The sequence below is a fragment of the Corapipo altera genome, unplaced genomic scaffold (assembly GCF_003945725.1).
Source record: "Corapipo altera isolate COAL_440 unplaced genomic scaffold, ASM394572v1 271, whole genome shotgun sequence".
Classification (NCBI taxonomy): Eukaryota; Metazoa; Chordata; class Aves; order Passeriformes; family Pipridae; genus Corapipo; species Corapipo altera.
This window is the reverse complement of record NW_020884935.1, coordinates 4,049,489-4,073,920: the sequence shown is the minus strand read 5'-3', so window position 1 is coordinate 4,073,920 and position 24,432 is coordinate 4,049,489. Positions and strand designations below refer to the sequence as shown.

General features: G+C 47.5%; 2 protein-coding genes across 2 annotated transcripts in view; one reads left to right on the top strand and one right to left on the bottom strand.

Moving 5' to 3' along the window:
• NOS2 (nitric oxide synthase 2) overlaps positions 1 to 11,619 on the top strand; it is a 16,421-nt gene extending 4,802 nt beyond the window's left edge. The window contains exons 7-26 of the mRNA XM_027660427.1: positions 82 to 223; positions 619 to 758; positions 1,330 to 1,504; positions 1,828 to 1,929; positions 2,521 to 2,715; positions 3,059 to 3,141; positions 3,421 to 3,565; positions 3,783 to 3,887; positions 4,055 to 4,104; positions 4,200 to 4,374; positions 4,848 to 4,980; positions 5,364 to 5,442; positions 5,886 to 6,064; positions 6,696 to 6,859; positions 7,590 to 7,800; positions 8,134 to 8,221; positions 8,660 to 8,781; positions 9,089 to 9,237; positions 9,898 to 10,089; positions 10,840 to 11,619. Coding sequence (XP_027516228.1) covers positions 82 to 223; positions 619 to 758; positions 1,330 to 1,504; positions 1,828 to 1,929; positions 2,521 to 2,715; positions 3,059 to 3,141; positions 3,421 to 3,565; positions 3,783 to 3,887; positions 4,055 to 4,104; positions 4,200 to 4,374; positions 4,848 to 4,980; positions 5,364 to 5,442; positions 5,886 to 6,064; positions 6,696 to 6,859; positions 7,590 to 7,800; positions 8,134 to 8,221; positions 8,660 to 8,781; positions 9,089 to 9,237; positions 9,898 to 10,089; positions 10,840 to 10,920 — 2,710 coding nt within the window. The 3' untranslated portion in view covers positions 10,921 to 11,619. The remainder of the gene's footprint in view (positions 1 to 81; positions 224 to 618; positions 759 to 1,329; positions 1,505 to 1,827; positions 1,930 to 2,520; positions 2,716 to 3,058; positions 3,142 to 3,420; positions 3,566 to 3,782; positions 3,888 to 4,054; positions 4,105 to 4,199; positions 4,375 to 4,847; positions 4,981 to 5,363; positions 5,443 to 5,885; positions 6,065 to 6,695; positions 6,860 to 7,589; positions 7,801 to 8,133; positions 8,222 to 8,659; positions 8,782 to 9,088; positions 9,238 to 9,897; positions 10,090 to 10,839) is intronic.
• Positions 11,620 to 15,685: 4,066 nt separating this feature from the next.
• KSR1 (kinase suppressor of ras 1) overlaps positions 15,686 to 24,432 on the bottom strand; it is a 50,063-nt gene continuing 41,316 nt past the window's right edge. Inside the window, 14 exon segments of the mRNA XM_027660428.1 lie at positions 15,686 to 15,974; positions 17,880 to 18,013; positions 18,360 to 18,495; positions 18,753 to 18,884; positions 19,303 to 19,436; positions 19,661 to 19,757; positions 19,847 to 20,226; positions 20,332 to 20,374; positions 21,078 to 21,132; positions 21,663 to 21,704; positions 22,950 to 23,118; positions 23,267 to 23,373; positions 23,481 to 23,542; positions 24,117 to 24,200. Coding sequence (XP_027516229.1) covers positions 15,896 to 15,974; positions 17,880 to 18,013; positions 18,360 to 18,495; positions 18,753 to 18,884; positions 19,303 to 19,436; positions 19,661 to 19,757; positions 19,847 to 20,226; positions 20,332 to 20,374; positions 21,078 to 21,132; positions 21,663 to 21,704; positions 22,950 to 23,118; positions 23,267 to 23,373; positions 23,481 to 23,542; positions 24,117 to 24,200 — 1,654 coding nt within the window. The 3' untranslated portion in view covers positions 15,686 to 15,895.

Sequence of the window (24,432 nt, the reverse complement as noted above, 5' to 3'; positions counted from 1 at the left end):
GTGTTTGGTGTGGTGGTGTGAGGGCTGTGCCTGTCTCGTGTTTGGTGTGGTGGTGTGAGGGCTGTGCCTGTCTCTCTGCAGATCAGCCATCACGGTGTTCCCGCAGCGGACGGACGGGCAGCACGATTTCCGGGTGTGGAACAGCCAGCTGATCCGCTACGCCGGGTACCGCCTGCCCGGGGGGGCCGTGCTGGGAGACCCTGCCAGTGCAGAGTTCACACAGGTACCCTGCCCATCAGCCTCACTGCTCCCAGCTGGGCTAACCCAGCTCCTGGCTTTGTTCCTTGCATGTTGATGCAGAGTGGTAGGGAGGTGAGCAGTGAGTGGGATGCTCTGCCCCACAGGTTCTAGGTGCAGGCTGGAGCAGGAATTTCATACAGTCCTGATGTAAAATACTGTCCTCCATCTCAGAACAGGGTGAGCTAATACTGCCCTGTCAGGACATGACCAGGGACACAAACAGTACCTCAACAAATGTCTCAACATTGTTTGAATGGGAAGGATAACCTTTATCGCTTACAATTTACCTCAGCAGGTTTTAGGGGGTTCAAATTCTTCTGCCTTAGATCTGGAGGGGAAACCTGAAAGAAACACAAAATGTGCTTTCTGTGTTTACAGCTGTGCATCGAGCTTGGGTGGAAGCCGAAATATGGCCGCTTTGATGTACTTCCACTTGTCCTCCAAGCAAACGGCCAAGACCCAGAAATATTTGAAATACCTCCAGAAATTGTCCTTGAAGTGCCAATGGAGCATCCAAAGTAAGCATGCAAGATTTAGATAATTGCATTTTTGCCTCTGCCTCACCTTGGCAGGTTATTGGGCTGTGCCTGTCGCAGTCACTTTATGAGTTCTTTGTCAGGATGAAATGTTGGTAAATTGTCCTGAAAGGTAAAATGCCTGTTACAAAAATGAAATAGATTTTAAATTAAGGAAGCCAATAGCAGTTTTATTGGAAATCTTTTTTTCCCCAATCTACATTTCAGTCATATTCAGAATTTTAAAAATCATCATTTCTTATGCCAGTGTAATACACAAGTAAAATACAGCTTCACTCATAACAAAGTGTTTGTTGCCTTTCTCTCGTTGGTTTTTAATTCTTGTTTGCTTTGGAACTGACCTGCAGATTGCAGAACTCTGTAATATGGTTCTGCAGCTTCTATAGCAGGCAATTCTCAGTTACTGCACTGAAAACTGCTGTGAGCTTTGGCAGACCCTGCTCCGTGGGTCATTCCTCCTGGAACTGGCACTCTTTGTCTTCCTGGGCTTTTGTGGTTATTGCCTCAAGGAGGAAAAGACACACCAAAATGAACCAACGTGGTGTTTTGGCAGGTATGAGTGGTTCAAGGACCTGGATCTGAGGTGGTATGCGCTGCCTGCCGTGTCCTACATGCTGCTGGAGGCGGGGGGCCTGGAGTTCACCGCGTGCCCCTTCAACGGCTGGTACATGGGCACAGAGATAGGAGTGCGAGACTTCTGTGACGTGCAGCGCTACAACATCCTGAAGGTACCTGCTCGGGTGGAAGGGGGTTGGTCTGCAGGGGGAATGAACTTGTTTTGGAAAAGAGACACTACCAGTGTTTGTGGGGGTGGGAGAGAACCACTCCCTTTATGAAACTGGAACAGCCTCAGAACCAGAACTCCAAAATCCAAGTTTACCTTTGATCTCAAGTGTTTCTGCTGCCATCACTTTCCCAGCATGAGACTAATTCTTCCCCCTTCTGGACTAATTTTTCCTGCATATTAGGGTGATGAGGTAGATAAATCATGGGGTCAAAGTTCCATGTAGTTAATTTGCTTTTCCCTATTCTCTCCCCTTTTCACCCGTAGGAGGTAGGGAGGAGAATGGGACTGGAAACAAACAAACTGTCATCGCTGTGGAAGGACCGGGCTGTTGTAGAGATCAATGTGGCTGTGCTTCACAGCTTCCAGGTGAGTCAACGAGTGTGGGAGAGACACTGAACACTGGCTGTCCCTTTTTCCTCTCAATTGCAACAACTTTATACAAATGCAGTGCCAGTGGCCCAATGCTCAGTGGAGATTACAATGTGATTTCAATAGAGTTATTCTTGATTTACACCTGGGAAAGTAGAGAAATCCATATTTCCTCTCGGGTGAAGACAGAAGGGAGAGAAAAAGAAAAGGGAGTTAAGGGCAAGATTTTTCATCCTTTTAACACACTTATCTATGTGTCAAAACCTATGTAAAGCCATTGGATTAATATATTTTATTTTCAATGCCAGTTTATTTAACATACCATGACAATATGAGAAGTGGGTAAAAGTGAATCAGAGGCTTTACAGCATGCACTCCCAGTGTGGGAGAGGGAAATGCTGATGTTAAAGAAAAGATATGAGTCCTTAATCAAAGGACTCTGTAATTATTATCTGATAGTAATTATTTCCCAGCACTGAGTAAAGTCCTTGAAATATTAACCAAAGCAAGAGGATTACTTTAAATACATCAGGTAGAGGAGCAGAATAGGCTTTTTAATGTGTGCTTTTCTTTTTACAATTGTTCTAGAAGCAGAATGTGACTATCCTGGATCACCACTCGGCCTCCGAGTCCTTCCTGAGGTACCTGCAGAGCGAGTACCGCGCGCGGGGCGGCTGCCCGGCCGACTGGGTCTGGATCGTGCCTCCCATCTCAGGCAGCATAACGCCCGTGTTCCACCAGGAGATGCTGAACTATGTCCTCACCCCCTTCTATTACTACCAGGTACACAGCATCAAAACCAAAAGCCGAATCTGGTAGATGAGCTCAGCAGTCCAGACACAATATGAGACCTGAAGGAGTCTGGGTGACAAGGCCTGAGTAATTAAAGTTCACTGGAGAGATTCAGAAACAGCAGACAGGAGCTTTGTATGTGAAAGGTGCTGTTAGTTCTGTTGAATTCTCTGGCTTTAAGTAAAATGCAGTTTAATGCTACAGAGACTGATCCTGTATTTGTAGTCAGTGGATTCTATTTGATCTGGACCTTCAAAGATATACAAATTGTGTACAAATTCAAAGATATAGAAATATGTGTATAAATTGTTGAAGCTTAACTTTTTTTTTAAAGGTGGATGCATGGAAAACACATGTGTGGCATGATGAGACCCGGAGGCCAAAGAAAAAAGAAATAAAGTTTAGCATGCTGGCAAAGTAAGTTGCTCAAATCAGACTCCTCATGCTTTGTCCAGCTATTCTATTCTTGTGGTGTTTCTGTTCTACTTTAAAAAAAAATCAATGATTACAGTAGAGACCACCTGAGTTGTTTGAATCATAGCCTTACCTGTCCACACATTCGTTCCTAAGGTTCTTGTTCAGGCCTATCTAGAGTGTGCTGCTTCTGCACCATCTTCCAAGGAACAGCCTTGCTCAAGATCAGTGTTCCCTAGCTTGTTTGTGAATCAATTATTATACATGGTTCTCTTTCCCCAGGGCTGTACTCTTTGCATCCTCACTCATGCAAAAAGCAATGGCCACCAGGGCCAAGGTCACTGTAATCTTTGCAACAGAGACGGGGAAATCAGAAACACTCGCCAACACCCTGTGCAGCCTCTTCAACTGTGCCTTCAACACCAGGGTAAGGAGTGTAAATCATCCACACTGCATGGAGGAAGAAGTTTGGCTTCTCCAAACCTATGTTTTGAATGTTCAGTAAATAGAAGTTGAAGTAGAACTTTGGTTTTGTGTTCATCTAGCATAATGCCATGTCAGTTTGGTCAGCGTACGTCTGACACCAGAGCTATCTAAGGCTCTTACGTCTGCTAACAGTGTCTCATGAACTTTATTCCTTCCAGATTCTGTGCATGGATGAGTACAATATTTGTGACCTGGAAAAAGAAACACTTCTTTTAGTGGTTACAAGCACTTTTGGAAATGGAGATTCTCCAGGTAACGGAAAGGTAATGTTCCACTCAGAAGTGTGTATGAGACTCAGCTCAAAGACTGACACCAAAGACAACCCTTTCATTTGTCTTATGTCCTTGAGTAAGGTATTAATCAGGGTCACACTTCTGTTTTAAATCAGGGTATTTTCCTAACCTTAAGTATTTTATGAATTTTTATGCAGACCTTGAAGAACTCCTTGTTCACATTGAAACTGCTGAGAAAAAAAATTAGGTAAAAATACTTTGTTATTTGGTTTGCATGTTATTGAGTCCTTTTGCATTTCATGTAGCTTAACACAGCAGTCCTGTTTTTATTTCCATGTGCAGGTATGCTGTGTTTGGTTTGGGGTCCAGCATGTATCCAGAGTTCTGTGCCTTTGCTCATGCCATTGACCAAAAACTGGCCCAGCTCGGGGCTTCCCAGCTCACTCCAGTCGGTGAAGGGGATGAACTCAATGGGCAAGAAGAAACCTTTCACACCTGGGCAGTCAGTGCTTTCAAGGTGAATTTAGAAATATAGCTCGTATTTTAGTTCATTCATTCATTTTAGTTCAGTATTCGCTAGTTTCCCATAAAAATGAGGGAAAATGAAGGAAACCAAACATCTGAATTTATACATGAGTTTGGAACTCCCCTCTTCTCTACTGCTCGCCCAAGTTGGAGAGGGAACTGAGTCCCTTTTCTGTTATTTTTTAATATTCACATGAAGTTGCATGAACCCTTTTGGGTAAAGGGTTTGCATACCCTTTTGGTACAAAAGGTGGTAGCATCAGAATTTTTTACAGTAGAACTTTTTTTACCTATACTGGCATAGAAGTGGAACTGAACTCACTGGATCCCTGTAATATCACTGAACTCAACAGAAGCAGTAGGACATAGCAATCTGTGAAGCTGATAGCTCCTCCTTAGGATATGACAGTGCTAAGATTATTTTTTTTACTGTGAATAGCCTCATTTTTTGTGGTTTTTTTCTAGGCTGCCTGTGACATTTTTAACATCCGTGGAGGACACAGTATTCAGTTACCTGAGATCTACACCTCTGAGGAAAGCTGGGATCCTACCAGTTATAGGACAGTGTATGACTCTCAGCCCATGAACCTGGCTAAAGGTATTGCTCCCACCTTCCCCTCCCTCTGTCTTTGCTGCTTCAGGGGGTCTGAACTGTGAAGGTTTGGCAGAAGTGCTCCTCGCCCTGCCAGATGGTCAAATGCATATAATGAGGGGTAGTGGTCAGAGAAAAAAGGACACTGGTTTACACTGCATAAATGATCTTTTCCAGCACAGTAACATCCCCAGAGGAACAAAAGCTGAGGTGAACTCCTTTTAGTCAGGGACTAGAGCACACAGAGCTGACTGATGGTTGGTCACGTTCTAGGGCCGGTCACGTTCTAGGGCCAGCCATGTTCTGTTCTTCTCTGCATATTCTTTGAAGACACTTTAAACAAACCTAACCACAGAGTTACCATGAGTCATGTCCTCTTTCCTCACCAGCTCTTGCAAGCATTCACACCAAGGATATAATTCCCATGAAGCTGAAATTCAGGCAGAATCTTCAAAGTTTAAAGTCCAGGTATGACACCTCATTCTTTTGAATATTGTCATACTACATTTTACTAAAATCTTAAACATCTAAAATGCCTGGTTATAAACATCTTCTCCCTGCAGTTACTAAGAAATGTGTAGGAATTTTGTACTGTCCTTAGTAGAAGTATGTGAGCTGTTCAGTCTGCAGTGGGGCCACACTTCCACTGGCTGCTTCCAGGCATGTTTATTGTGTAGGGGACAGATCAGGCAGCACTTCAGCACCTGATTTGTTTGGATGCAAGTCCTTCACATGTCTGGACTCTGATTTGTTTAAGTCTCCATGAAGCCCTAAGCTGGTCTGGTATTTGGTAATGAATACAGGAGCCCTTGCCAACTGCCACTGCAGATTTAGTCCTGTTCTGCACAGTTCGAGGGAAATCCCGTCAACATAACCAAGATCTGTCTCATCTCTTCTTCTTCTCTATCCAGTCGTGTCACCATTCTGGTTAAACTCTCCTGTGAGGCTAATCAGGAAGTGCACTACCTGCCTGGAGAACACATTGGGATTTTCCCAGGCAACCAGCCAGAACTAGTCCATGGCATCATTGCACGTGTCCACGATGCCCCCCCAGCTGATCAGACTATCAGGCTTGAAACCTGCACAGATGGTGAGTTGGCTTTCTTTAGACAAAATAACAGAGGATTTTGGACAGATTTCTTTAAAATAACTAAGAATTTTTATTGACAGAATTTGATTCTATGTTTCTTAAGTTTCAGTAGGATTTTGTTGCTGCTTTTTAGTTATTCTTATAATTCTTGATTCTGATTTTGCACACTCTAGCAGTCCATGGTGACTTCACCAGAGTTTGCAGAGGGACCCAAGGTGACACTGTTTGTAATTCAGTTGCTAAATTAGCCATCGACTGCAATTAAATTAATCGACAGTTTACTTATTGTTGCTACATGTCAGAATCCTAAAATAGGCTTATATGTCCTGGCCATCTTCCCCATCTTAGGAGGAACAATCATGGGATTCTGGCACACAGAAAGATGGTTTCCTCAAATTAAAGATTTCTAGTTTCCAAGTGGTGTTTTGTTGTCATGCAGTTCTCTGTGTCAGATCCTCCTATTGCAAAATGTGTGAAACCTCCCATTAACCTCTTTCAGAAGGGTCCTGTGGTCTAGGCCTGCTGCACCTCCCTGAAGGCATATGTTGAGAGACACTGAGTTTTGCAAAGCTCTACAGCTGTCAAACACAATGGGCATTGGCAAGTGGCCTTTTATTTTCCTCATTTCCAGGTGGCTACTGGACCAGTGACAGAAAGATTCCAACCTGCACACTCCCTGAGGCTTTGACATACTTGCTTGATATCACTACTCCACCCTCCCAACAGCTGCTAAAGAAACTCTCCCAGCTGGTGACAGCAGAAGGAGACAGACAGAGGCTGGAAGTGTTGTGTCAGGTAAGCTCTGGGGCTGGAGTTCTGTTTGCAGTACTTTATAGCAGGCCCTCTGATGCCCTTTGACTGTGCAGCAGAAGCTTAAGAATATTTTGTAGAGATGGTGCTGGATTTTTATGCCTCTGTCACATGTTCTGTGTTCTTGGAAAGCCAACCATGGTGAGAGAAAGGGTCGTCTGGAGGCTCAGCTTGGGCGTGGGAATCAGGAGGGTTCAGATCTGGTGTTTCCTGTGTGGTTCTGGGTGGGTCACTGCCTGCCTGCTCTCACCTCGTGGTGGTAGATATTTTTGTCAGAGAATTTGGTACTGTGAGAGTAGGAGGGATATGGGTTTAACTACCAAAGACTCATAGATGTGGTAAGTGCTGGCTCCTCCCTCTGGGCTCAGCAAAGCTCTGTAGGGATCAGGACCTGGGCCTACACAGTTTTGTGGATGTCCCATAACAGGGAGCTGAGAAACAGATTCTGATTCAGTTTCTGCATCCTCACTGAGAGACCTGGTGTCTGAGAACTTTATGGTGGGGATCCTGTACTTCTGTTTTCAAAAATCAAACAATTTCTTAGGAAACCCCAGTATTGGTCTTGGAAAAGTTTTGAGAACTCTCTGTTGATTTGCCTGCATATTTAATTGAATGTAAAGCAGGAATCTTGTTTTTAAGGGACATTTCAAATATCCCTGATCTCCTGAACTCAGCATGACCTGGTAACATTGTGGTGATGCCCTTTGGCTTTTAGAGCACAGAAGAATACAATAAATGGAAGTTTTACAACAGCCCAAACATCCTGGAGGTCCTGGAGGAGTTTCCCTCTGCTGAGGTCTCCACAGCTTTCTTGCTGACTCAGCTGCCATTTCTGAAGCCCAGGTACTATTCTGTCAGCTCCTCCTGTGACATGACAGCCAGAGAGATTCATCTGACAGTTGCAGTTGTAAACTACAGGACAAGAGGTAATGAACTGTTGTTTGCATTTCTCTCTTAATTAAATGATATTTTAGGCTGCATTGTGGTTCAGAAAAATCCTGTGTCTCCTATATGGCATGAAGCATATCTGTAACAAAAACTGTGTATTGTGATACTTGCAGAGTAGTACACTGCAGTGCAGGTGTTCATCCTGGGCCAGGATTTGCTAAAATCTTGCACCATCATCAGTGTATCCTTGGTTTATAAATCATTACTAGACATACACTTATTTAAAAACCATAATTTTAAGTATAAACTGCTTTTTTAAAAACGGAGAGCTTTTGAGTGCTGACAGAGATGTTCTCCCTTGCTCTTTTTAGATGGAGAGGGGCCTTTGCACCATGGAGTCTGCAGCACATGGCTGAACACAATAGCTCTTGATGAACCAGTTCTGTGCTTCATACGCAGGTGAGTGAGGGAGTGCAGGACAGGGAAAAACCAAGATTAAAACCCCGAAAAATAGCAGTTCTTAGTTCAGCTTCTTCAGTGGGCTTTTTTCTTTGCATATTTTCAAGTGACTGGTGAGTACAAGCTGGAATAGCTGGGTCTGAGAAGGGAGGGGATCCCCTGTCTTCCAGAGATGAGATCCTTTACCATGTCTTATTTTGAGTAAAATCATGAATCATTAGAAAGTTCTGAAATAATTCCATTCATATGACCCCATCTTCACTGTCAGTTTATCCACTGCAGAGCACAGAAAGCTGGGGGAACAAGGAGCACCCAGCACCCCGTTCAGCCCATCACTGCCTTCAGACTGGAGACTGTGCTGCTCAGACTGAGTCAGGAAACTGCCACTGGGAGTCCATCAGAAACTCATTACCTAATGAATGTATTTTTACATTTTAGTGCTAATGAATTCCATCTCCCAGAGGAGCCAGCCCAGCCCTGCCTCCTGATCGGCTCGGGAACAGGGATCGCTCCCTTCCGGAGCTTCTGGCTGCAGCGTCTCTATGACCTGGAGCAGAGAGGTACTCATGGGGACTGACACGTGGAGGGGCCCTGGGGGGCCCAGCACAGCTGGCAGCAGAGACATCCCCAGTCCCTCAGACAAGGGCTCTGCAGCCAGGGACACCCCCAGACCCAGCCAAGGAACCCCACAGAGACTTGTCACCCCAGCATGATTGGGCACTGCACTGGCACAGCTAATCCATCCCACTGGAGACCATCCTGCTGCTCCTGAGGGCTTTGGGGACCTGGAGGTCCCCCCTGTGTCTCTGTAAGTCCTGTGTCAGTGAGACTGCCCCTCAGACAAACACCTTCCCCTGTTGCTTTCAGGGATCAAAGGAGGGGACATGACACTGCTGTTTGGCTGCCGACAGCCAGACCTGGATCACCTCTACAGAGAGGAAACCGAGGAAATGAAGAGGAAGGGAGTCCTGAAAGAGGTCTACACAGCTTACTCCAGACTGCCTGGCCAAGCTAAAGTAAGGCTGATTCCCTCATTCTTTAAAGGTTGGTTCCTTCCAGAGTCTCCCCTCAAGTTGAGATCTGGACTCTGTTTACCAATGTTCTTTAAAAATTTTAGTATTTTGCTTCATTGTATTGTGAGCAGGTGACAAAAGGTCTCACTTCTTCAAAGGAAGGGGAATCTCACTGTGCACTCCAGCACAAGCAAGCTACATAAATATAACCCCTCACTGCACTTCCAGTGCAAACAGGCTTTGAAACTAGAAACTGGAACATTTTCAGAAACCTTAGATTTTGCAAGATTTGATCAGTCTGTGAGTTAACAATCAGTTGGCTCTGGCCATTTGTCCCCATTTCAATGACACAGTGACCAAGAAATTAATTTTATGTAGAAATCTTGATTGAACAAAACAACAGCACTCGAGCTATCCTCTTTTCAGCTCTCCTGGAAAGTTATGAGACTTTGCCAGATATAGGAGTCTTAGTCTACTCTAGCTGAATCAAGAGACAGGCCCAGCTTCCAAATCAGGGGCTTGTAAGGGCAGGATGAAGACATTTTTATTCTCTGCTGGAGTAGATGGGGCGTTTAGAGCCTTAGAGCACAGACCCACCCTGAATTTAGAAGAGCCAAGTAGCACTTAAGGAACCTCGTCTGATGGTCCTTTCTCTGTTCTAAGGTCTATGTTCAGGATGTCCTGCAGAGGCAGCTGGAGGCCGTGGTGTGTGAGGTGCTGCAGGGCCAGGGCCACGTGTACGTGTGCGGGGACGTGCGCATGGCCGGGGACGTGGCGCGGGCGCTGCACGCGCTCATCGCCAGGGCCCTGCGGCTCAGCCAGCTGCAGGCACAGGAGTACTTCTTCCAGCTCAAGGTATGCTCTGACACACGGGGCATTCTGTCCAGTCAGTGCCCGGGGGGGGGCCAGCAGCCTGCACAGCCACACTGCTGTGAGCTCCTGTGCAGCCCAGAGCACAGGAGCCAGGGCTCAGTGCCCAGGGTGACTGCACAGGAGCCAGGGCTCAGTGCCCAGGGTGACTGCCCAGGAACCAGGGCTCAGTGCCCAGGGTGACTGCCCAGGAACCAGGGCTCAGTGCCCAGGGTGACTGCAGGCACAGTGTCACTCTGGTCAGGGGGTGACACTGGCTCGTGCAGCTCTTCCCTTACACCTGCTCTCTTCCCTGCTGTCTCCCCGGGGGTCCTGGAGATCAGCTTTGCAGTGGGTCAGGAACATCAGGAGTTTGAGACTTTATTGTACCAACAGGCACATGGTGGGATTGTTGGGGTGTCTGTGCAGGGCCTGGGGTGGGACTGATGATCCTGATGGGTCCCTTCCAACTCAGCATTTTCTGTGATTCCATGAAGAGAGTGAGGTTAGGAATTCAGAGGGCCCATCACTGAGAACACAGTGCCTGGGGCTGCTGCTTTTTAGGACACTCTTGTTATCAGAACTCATCCTGGAGCACGTGTGCCTGGGATCCAGAGAGGTCCCTTTCACTGACAGTAACAAAAGTCTGCAATCACAAAAACAGTCCTACACATGCAAAAGGCCTTTTAGCTACTGAACTGATACATACTGGCAGGACTTAATTCATGTCTTGGATGTCCTTTCTTCTTTTTGCAGAGCCAAAAGCGATACCATGAAGATATATTTGGGGCTGTGTTCCCACATGAAGTCAAAAGAGCTTTAAAACCCACCAGTTAAAGAACAAATCCACTTCTGTTTTAGACAATACTTGCACATTTGTTGTTACTTTCAAAAAACATGGAGTCAAATCCTTTTTCATATACATGTTCAATAGTGCACATATATAGGGTTGTAGGATTTGACTCTTAAACCTCAGCCTTAATTAAGAAAAGCACTAAATTTAACTTTTGTTGCTATTTATTCTGACACTCTTTTAATAGATTATCTTAATAGTGAAAATACAAATTATTTTTTAATATTGTCTATGCTAGTATAAATCTGGTATTTTTTGTAAATAAAAGGAAAATGTAGAATTTTGTACTATGTTAACTAGAGCTGAAATCTTTTTTTGAAATGTACTGTTTATCTTTGTGACTTTATTTATATCAGATTGGTTTATTTGCATATTAACTTCCCTTGGAAGCAAGTGAATGGATGGTTGTGTTACTGGGAGTTGTCTGGCCACAGGCCTTGCTGGATCTGGAGCAACGTTTGCAAATGAGATAATGATGTGCTGGTCCCAGGTGGAAACACCTGCATCTGCTTCAGCTGTATCTGTAGAGCAGGTAGTAGTGTTGAATTGTGCTTTGTGTGATTCAGGTACATGAACCTGAGTTGTTGTTACACAGCCTGTGGCAGGAAGGTTCTGAAAATTCCAAAGCACTTTCTTACATTTGAATCCTATGCTCTGGTTTACTTGATTTGTTTGTAATAAAAGTTGCCTTTATACCAAGACAAGCAAGTTGGTGTGAATCAGTGTTCCTCTTCTTGGCTTCAGCCTGAACAGGCAGAGGTAGCTAAGTCAGCTCTCAGGTTCTACTCAGGCGGGTTTGGGCTCCAGCCAACTCTTCTCCATGAATTCTGCTCCAGTCAGTTTGTTTGAAGCCTGAGCTTTGTGGGTTATTTGGTGCCTTCTTTCAGTGAACCCCCATTTCTGAGGTTCAGAAATTTGAGTTTGGTGTGTCAAGCACCCAGCAGGTCTGGCTGGAAGTTTTAAAATGCCTTCGAGCATTATGGTGCAGCTGGCAGAGGCTGGATGGTCCCTTTTGGTGCAGTTGGTCTCCCTTGGGCTGTGAGTGTTGGCTGCTCGTGTTCCTGGTTCCAGGGGCTCTCTCAGTGGAGGGGCCTTGCTCTGTCGGTGCCTTGGATAACCCAGGGCAGTTCTGGGATACTGCCCTGGGCCAGTAAATATCAAACTGCTCCGGGTCACAGCTGGGGCAGAACCTTCATGCTTGGGGATGGGAGTTTGTGTATTTTGATTTTTTAAATCCAACACCTCTGCCCTTCAATTTTAATTGAGAACTAAATTATTCTTTATGAAAGACAACAAAGTTTATATTAAGCTTTTTATTGCTTGCATATGAGAGATGTAGATAAGATGGATGACATGTAAAGTAGTGCTTTTATGATGCCTTGGGCCATTCCTGGCAGGACAGCACAATGCCATCGTTATTCCCACACAAAGCCTTTGGCAGCAGCAGAACATTCCCAGGATTAATTAACACTCAGCAATGGCACTTCCAGTGCAGAGCAGGGTCTGGCTGGCAGAGCTTTGTCCCACTCTGCAGGTGGGAAGGTGGGGACAGAACCTTGTGCAAAGGAGGGGGAAAGTGCCGGGGGTCCCAGAACAGCCTCGAGTGTGTGGGGGGCAGCTGCTCAGATAGTTCAGTGCTTCAGGAAAACTCAGTGGCAGCTTCATTAACTATTTAACAATGTGGCTCATCATATCTGGGAGGGAAAACTTTGATAATTGCAAATGGACTCAACATCTCTTAAAGTGGCCTCAGTGTCTCCTGGTGTCTCTTGGGCTCTCTGGGGTGGCAAAGGGAACGGGAAATACCAGGAATCCCCTTCTGCTGCAGGGCAGGAGCAGAAGGTGAAGGAGCTTGGTGTTGGGGGGTCACTGTGGGAATCTGCTCCTCTTCTACTTCAGCTGCAAGGAGATGGGCAGGGAAAGGTCAAACCACGACTCAGTAACGCTCACTTTATCCAGAGCAAAGATTTATTCACTGAAAAGATTCCTACATATCCAGAATTCCAGTAGCATAGAGTGCACTCTTAGGGGTTTTTTCCTTTTTTTTTTTTTTTTTGCTGGTTGCATAAACTAATACAGAAACTGTTGTTAATCCTAACAATTTGTAATTAATTTAATAGCAATTCTGGAAGACACTCAGTTCATAGAAAATATAAAAAAAAATTTGTACTGTACAAAGTTTACATCACATTTGAAAAGAAAACGTGTCCATGTTCACCATGTTACAGACCATTTACATTCACTACTGACGTGTGGCTCCTGTAGCAGCATTGTCACAGCTCCAGCGGGAGGGGACAGGACATGTGACATGAACACAACCCAGGGACTGGCTTGGTTTGCTGAGGGACAGCAGAGCCCAGAGCCCCCAGGCCCTGTGGTGGCTCAGCCCAGTGCCACTGATTGACACAAAACCCCAGAGACAGGAACTGGTCTGTCCTCTGGGCTGCACTGGGACCAGAGGCTGGGCTTGGTGTTTTAAGGGCAATTTATGGGAGTTCCACACACCACCCAGGTCAGGTCAGATTAGAATGCCAAATTCTGTTAGAGGCAGGTTTTGAACAACCCCCCGTGCCCAGGACTGCAGCAGGGCATGTTCCCAGCTCAGTGGGACACGTCCCAGTGTCCAGCACACTGATCTGGGGCACAGAGGGGCAGGAAGGGTCCCCACAGCCAGGGTTTGAACTGCATGTGAGGGCAGTTGCAGGAAGGACAAATGGTGACAGTCTGTTGGGTTTTTTAATTCTTTGTTTCAATCTGGTTGCACACCCAGTGCTGGCTGTGCTTCCCCAGCCCGGCCTCTGAGACAGAACCTGAGAACATGCTGAGTTCCCACCTGAACATCCCGGGTGTCCCCGCTCTCGGGGACACGGACTGAGCCCAGGGGCTGCAAAGGGACAGGCTGTAGGAAGCCCATGGGGGGTTCCAGAGAGGCAGCACTCCCTGCTTTGGGTTTGTGCTGTGCTGCTGTAATTCAAGCAGCACTTGTGGGAAAACATCTTCTGCTTAAAGCTGCTGACACAATTACTGAGAGAAAACAAACAGTAGCGAGTCCTGCAGAGCCCGAGGGTGCAGGTGAAGCTGCTGTGCCAGGAGGGGCTTGATTTGCCTTTACCAGGGGAGAGGAAGGAGAGCAGAGAGGACTGCAAGGCCACACCTGGCCATGCCAAAGCCATTTCTCTTTTATATCCAAGACACATTTCAAAAGTCTCTGTCAAAACACTTGGAAGAGGCTACAGCTGACACACAGGAGTGAAGGTCTCTGCTCAACAGAACTCAGGTTTTGTGCCACTTAGTTCCCCACACAAGGAGCCGAACCGAGGGCTGGCACTTTGGCTGCCCACAGGATTTTAGAGCTTCCCTCCCCAGGCCTCAGGTGAAATCCTTGTGATGGTGGGGGAGGGGACCTGGGGGGTGTAATGAGCTGCTGCAGTTGGAGAAATGAAATCTGGTGAGTCCCAGGGAGCCCTAAGGACCTGTCTCAGCAAAACCAGGGCTGCACAGACAAGAAGGGCCTGAATGGTTGTGGGGTACTGGGGGTCCTCCCACAAGCTGAGGAACGTGGATGGGAAGCACGAGGGAGCCTCTGGTAAGAGAGACTGGAGTTAATTGGCAAGAGGATGATGAATCCATCACCTCAATGTGGTCACTGGCTGCTGGCTCCATAACCCCCACACTGTGCACTGGGGGGGGGGGGGGGTTTGGTCTTAAAACAAACCTTTGAAACAAGTCTGAGCTGTTGGACTGAGGCAGGGCCTCCAGACCCTTCCTGGTTGCAAGATTTCTGTTGTTTTTAAGTTTTTTACCCAAAACAACTGCTGGAGTCCTGTATTTTTCACAAAGAGCTTGAGGTTTAAATGGGACTGATGGTAGGTGGTGGCAACACTGTGTATGTGCAATGACTCTGAAGCTCTTAACAAGCTCAGTGCATCAAGGCCTTACTTAATGCATTATTTAGGGCCAGTTTTTCCCTTTTCCTGTCTCTCTCTTGCCAGGTACACCCTGGTCCCTGAGCAAAGACAATCCCATGATGGGTTTGCCTTTCCCCATGGGAGGAGAAACCCACACTGACTTCCCCAGCCACTTCCCTGTGTGTAGGATGGGGACCTTCTCTCCTTCCATAGTGTGCAGGGGTTTTGTTTGGGCAGGACCAGGGCAGTTGGCAGATCCCCTGGTGTTGACCAGCCAACAGTGATGGGGCTGGAAGGGTCGAGGCTGTTGGACAGTGTTACGTTTCCAGAAATGCCACAACTTTAGGGGACTGGAACTTGTGCCTAAATTTCAAAAGAAGAATTTGCCCCCTGTGCAGAGCTGTGACGTGTCATGGGTTTATTTTTAAAAGCCAGCAAGTCTCGATTCCTCTGGGACAGTATGAGAAGGAGCAGGTTTTAGTGTGAGTTCTGTGGAGAAGAGCACTTGAGTCACTAACTGAGCCAGCCCTCCTGCAGCAGGACATCTGTGCTGAGTTCAGGGTGACCCAGAGCTGGACCAGCCCTGCTCAAACAGACCTCAGGGCTCAGTGCCTGCTTTGGGCAGGTCCCAGTGCAGCAGGCTGGGGCTTTACCTCCAGGAAGGAAAGCCCCCCCGGGAGGCAGTGCCTTGTAGGAGCCACGTCGCTGTTCTGCAGCAACTGTCCCACAGCTGAGGGAACCCGCAGCTCTGAAGGCAGAGCGTGGCTCCTACTGACCACAGACACAAGGAGGAACCAGAAAACTGTTCTTCTATCTCAGTGCTATTTGGGAATGGCTGTAGTTAAACTTGATTCACTGTTTATTATGTTTAAAAAAATATAGTTCACACAAAAGTATCATGTAAACATTGTTTAAATAACTGCTGGTGCTCAGGCAGGACACAGGGCTGAGCTGATGGTCTTCAGAGGGGCTGCACCAGCCTCGGCACGGAGGAGCCACTGAGGGTTTCTGGTGCTGTGTGGGAGCAGAAACAGGTCACAAGGACACCCGGCTACAGCTTTGGGTTACTTGGCTCCAGGATCCCCAAGCCAAATCTTTCAAAACGCAGGACAACTTTGCTACTGTTAATGCTGCAGAGAGTGGGGAGGGAGAGGAGAAGGAGGGGGGAAAGTGTTACTGATAATTCTTCTTAAAGCTACAGCCCTATCCAAGGAGCTGAAATAGGTTCAGTTCTGCTCTCGTACCACCCAAAAGAGGCTCAAGTAATTAAGCAGCAAACACATGAAGTTATTCATGTGAACCCCATCAGTGGGAAGAAACACACAGACAATCTGATTTGCTCAAGCAGGAGGAACAGGAGGTTTTCCTAGGTACCCACAGTGGGGGGAAGCCTGACACCGGTTTTCAGGGAACACTTGGTTCCATTGAAGTAGAAGGGAATCAAAACCTGACAGAATTCTCTTTGTAAGAGAAAGGGGGGGTTTGACAAGGTACATGAATAGGTTAAAAAAGCCCAACAGAACAAACCCAAACCCCTTTGCTCCTCTATAAAGGTGTCTCTCCCCTTGCTCTTACGCTGTTGACAGAGCCAGAAGCACTTCCAGCTCAGAGCCTTTCCTGCAGGGGTGGCAGCAGAGCACGGCCTGAGCATGGAGGAGACTCAGGGAGTGGATCTGGGTGTTTGTCCTCAGACAGCAGAAACCCTGCTGGCTCTTAGTGCATGTTCTCCTCTGCCCCTGTCCTGTCCCCTCCAAAGCAGTGAAAAAAGACCTTTTCTGAAAGGCACGTGTTTGCTGTGGTACCTGTGACTCTGCCAAGCCCCCACGAGAGTCCTTCTGCTGACCAGGGGATGTAAACAGAAGCAAACCATAACATTCCAAGCACTACATCTGCGAGGGGAGGAGGAGCTGAGGGCTTTCCTCCTCTCTTACACAGCGTTGTAGCTGATCCCAGCTGAGCCCCACGGGCCCGTTCTGGACACTGCCCATGGCCTGCTCCCGGTGGGCTAAGGACCGTCGGCTACTCCAAGTGGAGCAAGGACCATCCTTTCCACTCAAGAACTGGCCCTGGCTGCAGTGCTGCCCCCCAGCCCTCAGCTCCTGCTGGTTTGCAAGTGGAGGTTCAGTCCTGGCTGTGCCACGACAATGTCCCTGTCACCTTCAGCCCCAGAGCCCCAGCACTGAGGACACGGCGCAGCCTCAGCGGAACCGGGACCGCGGGACACGCCCCGGTCACTGCAGTGAGGGCAGCACTGACCTGCCAGGCAGGACACCCAGCCCTGGCTGGCATGGGCACCTGGTCAGGCAGGGCAGGTCCCTGCACCTTCCCAGGGGAGTCACAGGCTCCTGGAACGCTCCAGAGGGAGAGGAGGCCGCGGTGTTAGGCAGGAAGGTCTCGCAGACAGGAGTGGTTATTGAAGCAAACAGCCCACACCAAGCAAAGGCAGAAAGGAGAACTCGGATAAAGTGTTGATTATGTCCATGGGTTAATTTCGTGGTTTGTTTTTGCTTTTTTAATGGAAGGTGATTGTCCAAGTTGCTGGTTAGGATACGACACATGGAAGCATGCAAGGTGGAGCCCATTATTGCACCAGTAGCTACAACCTACAAAGAAATATGGGAGGGAAGGGAAAAAGTCACCATGAGAGTTAGTTTTCAGTTATTTAAAGCAAGCCCTTGAGAACTACATATTGCAAAGCTTTGACCAGGCTGGAGCAGGGGTTAGTGCACTGTGTGAAAGGACCTGTCAGAGGGGAGGGACACGTGTCTTCAGGGCCCTTCCCCTGCTGTTGGTGGATACTCTCTGACACCAAACAGCTGGATCAGTTTGGATCTGCTGGAGGGGGGTGAATATGGCGAAGCGGGCACTGAACTGACTGAGGTGGCTTAACTGCATCATTTCCCAGAGCCAAAGAAGCAGAAGAGCACAGTGTTCCCCTCCTGTCTGGTCTGACAGCCCCCAAGAAGGCCAAGAAAGCTCAGAACAGTCATTTACATGGAGTGACATAACTGCTGGGAACAGCAGCAGGTACTCACTCAGCAGACTTCCAGAAGTGCCCCGGGTGGGAGAGCCGGCGGTTCAGTTTTGGCAGTTTTTCAAGCATATCCATGAGGACAGTGAAGCTGGGCCGCTCGCTCAGGTCGAAGGCCCAGCAGGCCGAGAGGATTTCCTGCAGGGGACATTTGGGGCTCGTTACCTCACTTGGCTCACAGGTCAGCTGTGCAGACCAGAAAGCTGACTGAGCACTGAGATGTGTGTGAGCCCAGGCAGACACTGACTGCTCAACACAGGGCCTGGACACCCTTACAACCCAACAGTTTCCTGGTGCTGGGGAACGTCCACTTCTGCACAACAGCTGGAAGCACAGGCTTAGCCTCTAACCTGGTCTGCCATTCTCATCTGTCCTCTTTCCTGCCCTTTATCTTTAGAGTTATGAGTGAAATAAATCTCTTGAAGCAGCTCCCCTCTTCCTGAGAGACAGCTGTATGGAAGGACTCCTGCCCTGGGGTACTTACATTGACCTCCTTGCCCAGACTGACGGTTGCCAGGAGCTGCCTGACGCCCTCGCCGCTGCCGATCTGCCAGATGAGCGCCTGGGCAGGCTGGGTCCTGAACGGCCACTCCCGGGCCTGCAGCTCGTACCACACCGTCCTGCAAGGCCAACACACACATCAGGCCTTTGCCTGCCCCAGGGGAACACACCAAACCCTGACACTGCTCCAGCTTCTCCAGCTGAGCTACAGAAGGTGCACAAAGCTGTGCAGCAAACTCCTCCCACCATGACTGTTGTAGTACTGAGGAAAATGCATCCCCAGCTGGGAGAAGGGGATCCCTGACTGGAAGTCTCAGGCCTGTAACAAATCTCACTTAGCAAGGTCTCGTGATACTCTTGGGTGTTCCTTCCTTACCCAAAGGCATAGATATCTGCAGCTTTGGAGAAAGGCAGCTTGTCTTCATCTTTCCCTGGGGCCATCTCACGGACGATCTCGGGGGCCAGGTAGCACAACCAGTCATGAGGCAGCTTCAGTTCATTCTCCCTCCTGAGTCCAAAAGAAAGCAGCAGTACTGAAACACTGGTGTGTAGGTTGTATCTGTGCTTCACCTGATGCTTTGACTTTATTTACTCAAATGTTTTTGCTGACTATTTGTTTCTCATTTTCTGGCCACGTTAACAAATAAGCAGATGTCAGCCTGACTCTCCAGCCCACGCCTGGGCTTAAAGTTTTGTTTATTCTGTGCTCTGAGTCTTAATCCATCCATAACTTTCTAGCTCTGTGCTGCTGGAACTGTAGGAAGAAATCTGCTCAAAAAGAAAACAAAGCAAAAGTGCAGAGTGCAACCTGAGTGTGCACTAAAGCACCTCACACTCCTTGGTACCAGGTACTGCAGGAACCATTTCCCTATTTGATCATCATTTGTCTTTCTAAAGGTGGACCAAGCAGTGAAACCTCTGCTCACCTTCCTTCCTGAACCACACCCGAAATTCCAAATAATCCAAAGTCGGTGATCACAACTTTGCCATTGTCATAGAAAACATTCTTGGATTTCAGGTCCTTATGTACGATGCCCTTTGCGTGGAGATACCCCATGCCCTGGGAAATACAGCAGAGATGGAAATGTTGGAGGGGTTGGTATTATTGCCAAGCACACTTTGCTTTCTAATACAAACCCCCTCTCATACCTGCAGTGTAAAGGATTAGTTGGGGACAGGGCACTTGTGGGACTTGTGCAGGAAGGTGTAAGGGAGCAGCTCCCAGCTCAGAGTGCAGCCCCCAAGCTCTGGCCCAGTGGCTCAGCTGGCATAATGAGCCCTTACCTTGATGATCTCCTGTGCTATCTGCCTGGTTTTGTTAATGTCCAGGGATATCTTGGGGTCCCTCACAAAGGAGTGCAGTGTCCTTCCTTTGCAGAAGCTACAGGAAATTTTTGCACGTTAAAAAAAAATTAGCCAGCTATATATAATATTTATATTTTAAAAATAATAGTAAGATGCTGTCCTTACCTGGTAATGATTGCTAAGTGAGGGGGGTTCATGCAGGCTCCCATGAACAGCACCACGTTCTCGTGCCGGGTCTGTCTGTAGTTCATCACCTCCTTTTTAAAGAGCTTGAGATGATCCTGGTTGTTGCCATCGATCTCCAGCAGCCTGATGGCCACCTCCCCGTGCCACTTGCCCTTGTAGACCTTCCCCCAGCGGCCCTGGCCGATGGGGTCCCCCAGCTGGACCTGCTCGAAGGGGATGTCCCACTCCTGCAGGTACACGCTGGTCTGGCTGGGTTTGCGGTAGATCATCCCCTGCAGGTGCGGCCGCCGGTTCGGCAAATCCTCCACCTCGTCCTCGTCATCCTCGGGCTCCGATTTATTTGCCTCTGGTTCTTCCACCTGTTCACAGCAAGGGAAGGGAAAGGTGTGCTCGGAGTGCCACGGGGGGGCAGAGCAGCCCAGCAGCTGCTCCGAGAGACATTCGGGGCCAAACTGCGAACCCACCTCTGCCTCCCGTCCAGCTCCACCCGGGCCTGGCTGGGCAGTGCTGCAAGAGAAAATAACATTTGAAATCCACCTGAGGTGGAAAACTGAGAGGGTTGCATTGCCATTAGGGGAGGGGGAAGAAGCCAGCAGAGAACAGATCCTGGCAGAGTTATAGTAGGTCAGACAAAAATACAATTCCTGCTCCACATAACAGAGAAGGACTCTAAGCTCACTCTAGCAAACAAGGGACAAAGAGTCTGAAGTGATTCTCAGTGATTAAGTGGCAGGAATTGATTTGGCAGTGGCTCTGTTATTACAGTGTGTTCCAGGAATGGATACTCCCATTCCTGCTCCTGAAAGCCCTGCAGTGGAGCAGCCCTGTGAGAGCTGGCAATGCAGCCTGCCAGCTTTTCCATGCCCTGCACTTCACATGCTGAAAGAGCTGTTTGCTTGCAGCTCAGTGGGCTTTGCCCCTTGAGTTATAAAACTCCAACTTCTGTTCATCCCACCCTTCTGACCTGGGGACTGCACACCCCCCATAACCAGGTATTAAAGGCTTGGACTCCTTAGTGTCCCATTTAGAGTTAAGTGTCATGTTAAGCTTTATAAAACTGGGGATACCAGCATCACCCTTGCTGAATAAAATTATCTTGTGAGTTCTCAGATGTTAAGACCAGTTTTGGCCCTAACACAGCATTTCTGGACTGAGCTGAGGATTATCAGGTAAACACTGTGCAAACAAAAGGATTTCAAACTCTACTTACTTAGTGTCTGCAGCAGTTTCTGGAGGTTGTGCTGTTTGTGCAGGACTGGGAATTTCTGTGAAAGTAGAAACAGTGACAATACATCTTTTACACTTCAATCTCATAGATTGCAAGTTTTAACATTGCAATACCAATTATTTCCTTCTTATTCAGGAATTATAAACTCAATTACAGACAAAGTGATTTTATACTTCATTTAAAACTATGCTCATCTCTCCTGTCCATGTTGGCCCAGTCCTCTTCCCATTCCCCTACTGATCTGTAAAGTCTTTCTGGCCAGGCACAGAACCCTAAAAGTGAGTCTTTTTAAAGGAGGAACATGGATGTGGATAGAAGCCCATAGCAGGAAGCTAATGTTGTACAGCTGAGTGTTCAAAGTTTCATCTCAGTACATAAATCACATCAATGCCCTGGCTCAGGGGAGAGAGAGGCCCAAGTATACACTGAGATAAGAGAAAGTCTGAATTGGTTTAGACATGTTTTTTTAAAGCAGGATTATTGTTCTTTGGCAGCATGCAGATGTTTACAAACAGGTTGTGTTTTGGCAGTAGAAGTTGGTTAGTAGAATTAAAACAATCAACTCACCTGGGAAGATAAACTGTTGTCTATGCTGAAGGTAGTAGGCAGCTTTTTAATTAATTGGGGTTTTGTAAAAGAACCGCAAAAAAAAAACCACCAGGAGAAAAAAACAAAACAACACAAACAAGTTAGAGGATCATCAGTGAGTGCCCCAAGTGCATTCCACGAATTAGTCCCAGCTCACTGCTGGGAACAGATTAGTAGATTATCAGCCTGCTGAGGGGGAATTCCAGCACATGCATTGGGAGGCCCCTGACAGAGGACAGGTATCAAACACAAGCTGTTACCAGTCACAGTCTGGGGGGCAAACAGCACATTCAGACCCCCAGTGGCAGAAGCAAATGTAGGGCCCAGGAATGTCCAAGGCAGGCCCACGTGCTGCCTGGGACTGCTGCAGTGCTCTCTCATGTCAGCCTTGCAGAGGTGCCCCCCCAGAAGCTGAAGCTCATGAGCCATCTGCATTTTTTTATTTTTATTTCAGTTTTTTAATTTCTGAGTAGTTTGTCCCAATACAAAGCAGCTGCAGTGGAATCCTTACACTAAACTGGTTCTGTTCCTGCTCTTTTTGAGCAGGCTCAAACAGCAACTTGCACTCACAGTTCAGAACCTGATGCAAAATTCAGCAGTGTTGAAGGCCAGATGTAGCAGCTACTGAGCAGCATCTGACTTCAGTTCCACATCAAAGGAGTTACATTTATTCTCAGTATGTGAATCTTTGCCCTTGTCAGAAATTCTTGCCCCTCTCAGCTCTGGTAAAAGTTGCATATTGGCACTCTTAATCCATAAGGCATGTAGAGTAAACTCTTCTCCACCAGACATCTGTGTCAATGGTTTAACAAGGGGTGTTGACTGTGGCTTATATTTTGGAATGGCCTGGTAAAGTCCTTCACTGTAGTTCTCATTTTTACAGCCTGCTCCTGCCATCACCCAACTCCTGATTTAAAGCCCCTGGTGAGCACACAGCAGGCAGCATGCATTGTACAACACAAGGGGAAAGGCAGGAGAAAATATAATTTTATTTTAGTCCTTTTCCAAAAAGGAGAAAAGAGAAAGATCAAACCATTTAAGAAAGGTGCCAACATTCCTCAATAATCTGTTTCCTACAAAGGTCTCTTGCTTATACCCTTCAAAAACTTGTAAGAACAGACCATGTCCTTTTATCAGGTAACAAAATACACCTTCACACCTTGCTTAGGGCACAACCATGTACTCAGAAACCTTCAACTCCCTGGTCAGCCTCTACTTGCAGAGGCCTTTCTGCTCTGGACAGGTCTCCTAAAGAGAGGGGGTTACCTGGGAAGTTAAAGCGCCCATCCCTCTGGCCCATGGGAGAGGGGTTGGGGGGAGGTGTCGCACTGGGAGGGTTGGAAGACTGGAAAGGTGCTGGGGAAGATGGAGTAGATGAGGTTGTAGAGGAAGGATTACTGCTGGAGTCCAGGTGGTTTATTGCTGGTGGATGCTCCTGCAAAGCAAGGAAAATCACTGGTGAGAAAACAGCAAAAAGGACGAATTGCCCTCAGTGTTTGCTGGACAACAGAGAGGGAAGTTGTTCCCAGCCTTGATCGTGGCATTTTGGCTCCAACCACCAAGATCTTGCTGCCACCACGTACCTTTTTAGTTAGTGCTTTGGGGAGAGTTCCAAACTGTGGTTCTGTGGGTCTGTCTACTGGATTATTGATATCAGACGGGACAGACTCTGTTCTTCTTATTTTTGCTACTGAAAACAGGTTGAAGAAGGGAGAAAAACAGGTTAAATCAGAGTTCTTATTCTTGCTATACCATCAATTACATTGAAATGCCAAGAATTTGTAGAAAATTACTTACTGGGAAGGAAGGATATTCTACAAGCAGGTGCCTCTTTAGTACATTTGTTGTGACATTTTAATCTGAAAGAGAACCATTACATGTTAAATAAGGACCTGTTCTTTCCCAAAAGGAGGAAGCCTACCCTTAATTTGTAATTCTTATGCTAATCTCAGAGGGAGTTCTGGAATGCCCGGGCCCCAAAGCAGCAGCATTCATATGGAGAATCCTATTATGTGTGTCATTAGACTAATGAAGGCCATATACATATCTTAGCATCTGATTTATTTTTAATATAGCTACTTTCACTGACTCTCATCCAGCAACAGTGAAGCACTAAAATCTCAGTGCTCTGGACTAACAACCCAGAGAGAGAAGCAAAAATTAAAATCCTGGCTGTTATTTAGGGATCCAGCTCCCACTGCAAGATTTGCCCAGGATGAGGTAGGAAGTCTGTGGCAGGGAAATAAATTTGGTTCATTCATGTGTCAGGCTGACAGCCTGAAGTGTGAGTTGTTCCAAAGCATCCCTTTGCTAGGTCAGAAGGACTGAGAAATGGTGCCACTGCCAAGAGTGCATCCCACCAAGAGCTGTGTGACTGCAGGTTGTAATGAATCCAATTCCAGGTTGTTGTTGTGACCATCCCTGCGTGCTCACCTGCAGTACTTACACTTCACCCCGAACATCATGCTCTTCTGACAGACTTGGCAGATCTGAGAGAGCCAGGACTTTGTAGAGAACCTGAGACAAGAGGGGGAAACTGGTGTTAACTGGTGCCTAAGGGAAGATGAACCTTTGTGGGTAGTTACAGGCTGTACTTGAGCTCTTTGTGAAAGGGGCAGGGGGTGGTTGGTGCAGAGCCCTGGCTGGGCTGATCCAAACCCACCTCAGAGCCGTGTCCCCTGGGCTGTCCTTGTGTCCCCCCAGGCTGTCCCTGTGTCCCCTGGGCTGTCCCTGTGTCCCCTGGGCTGTC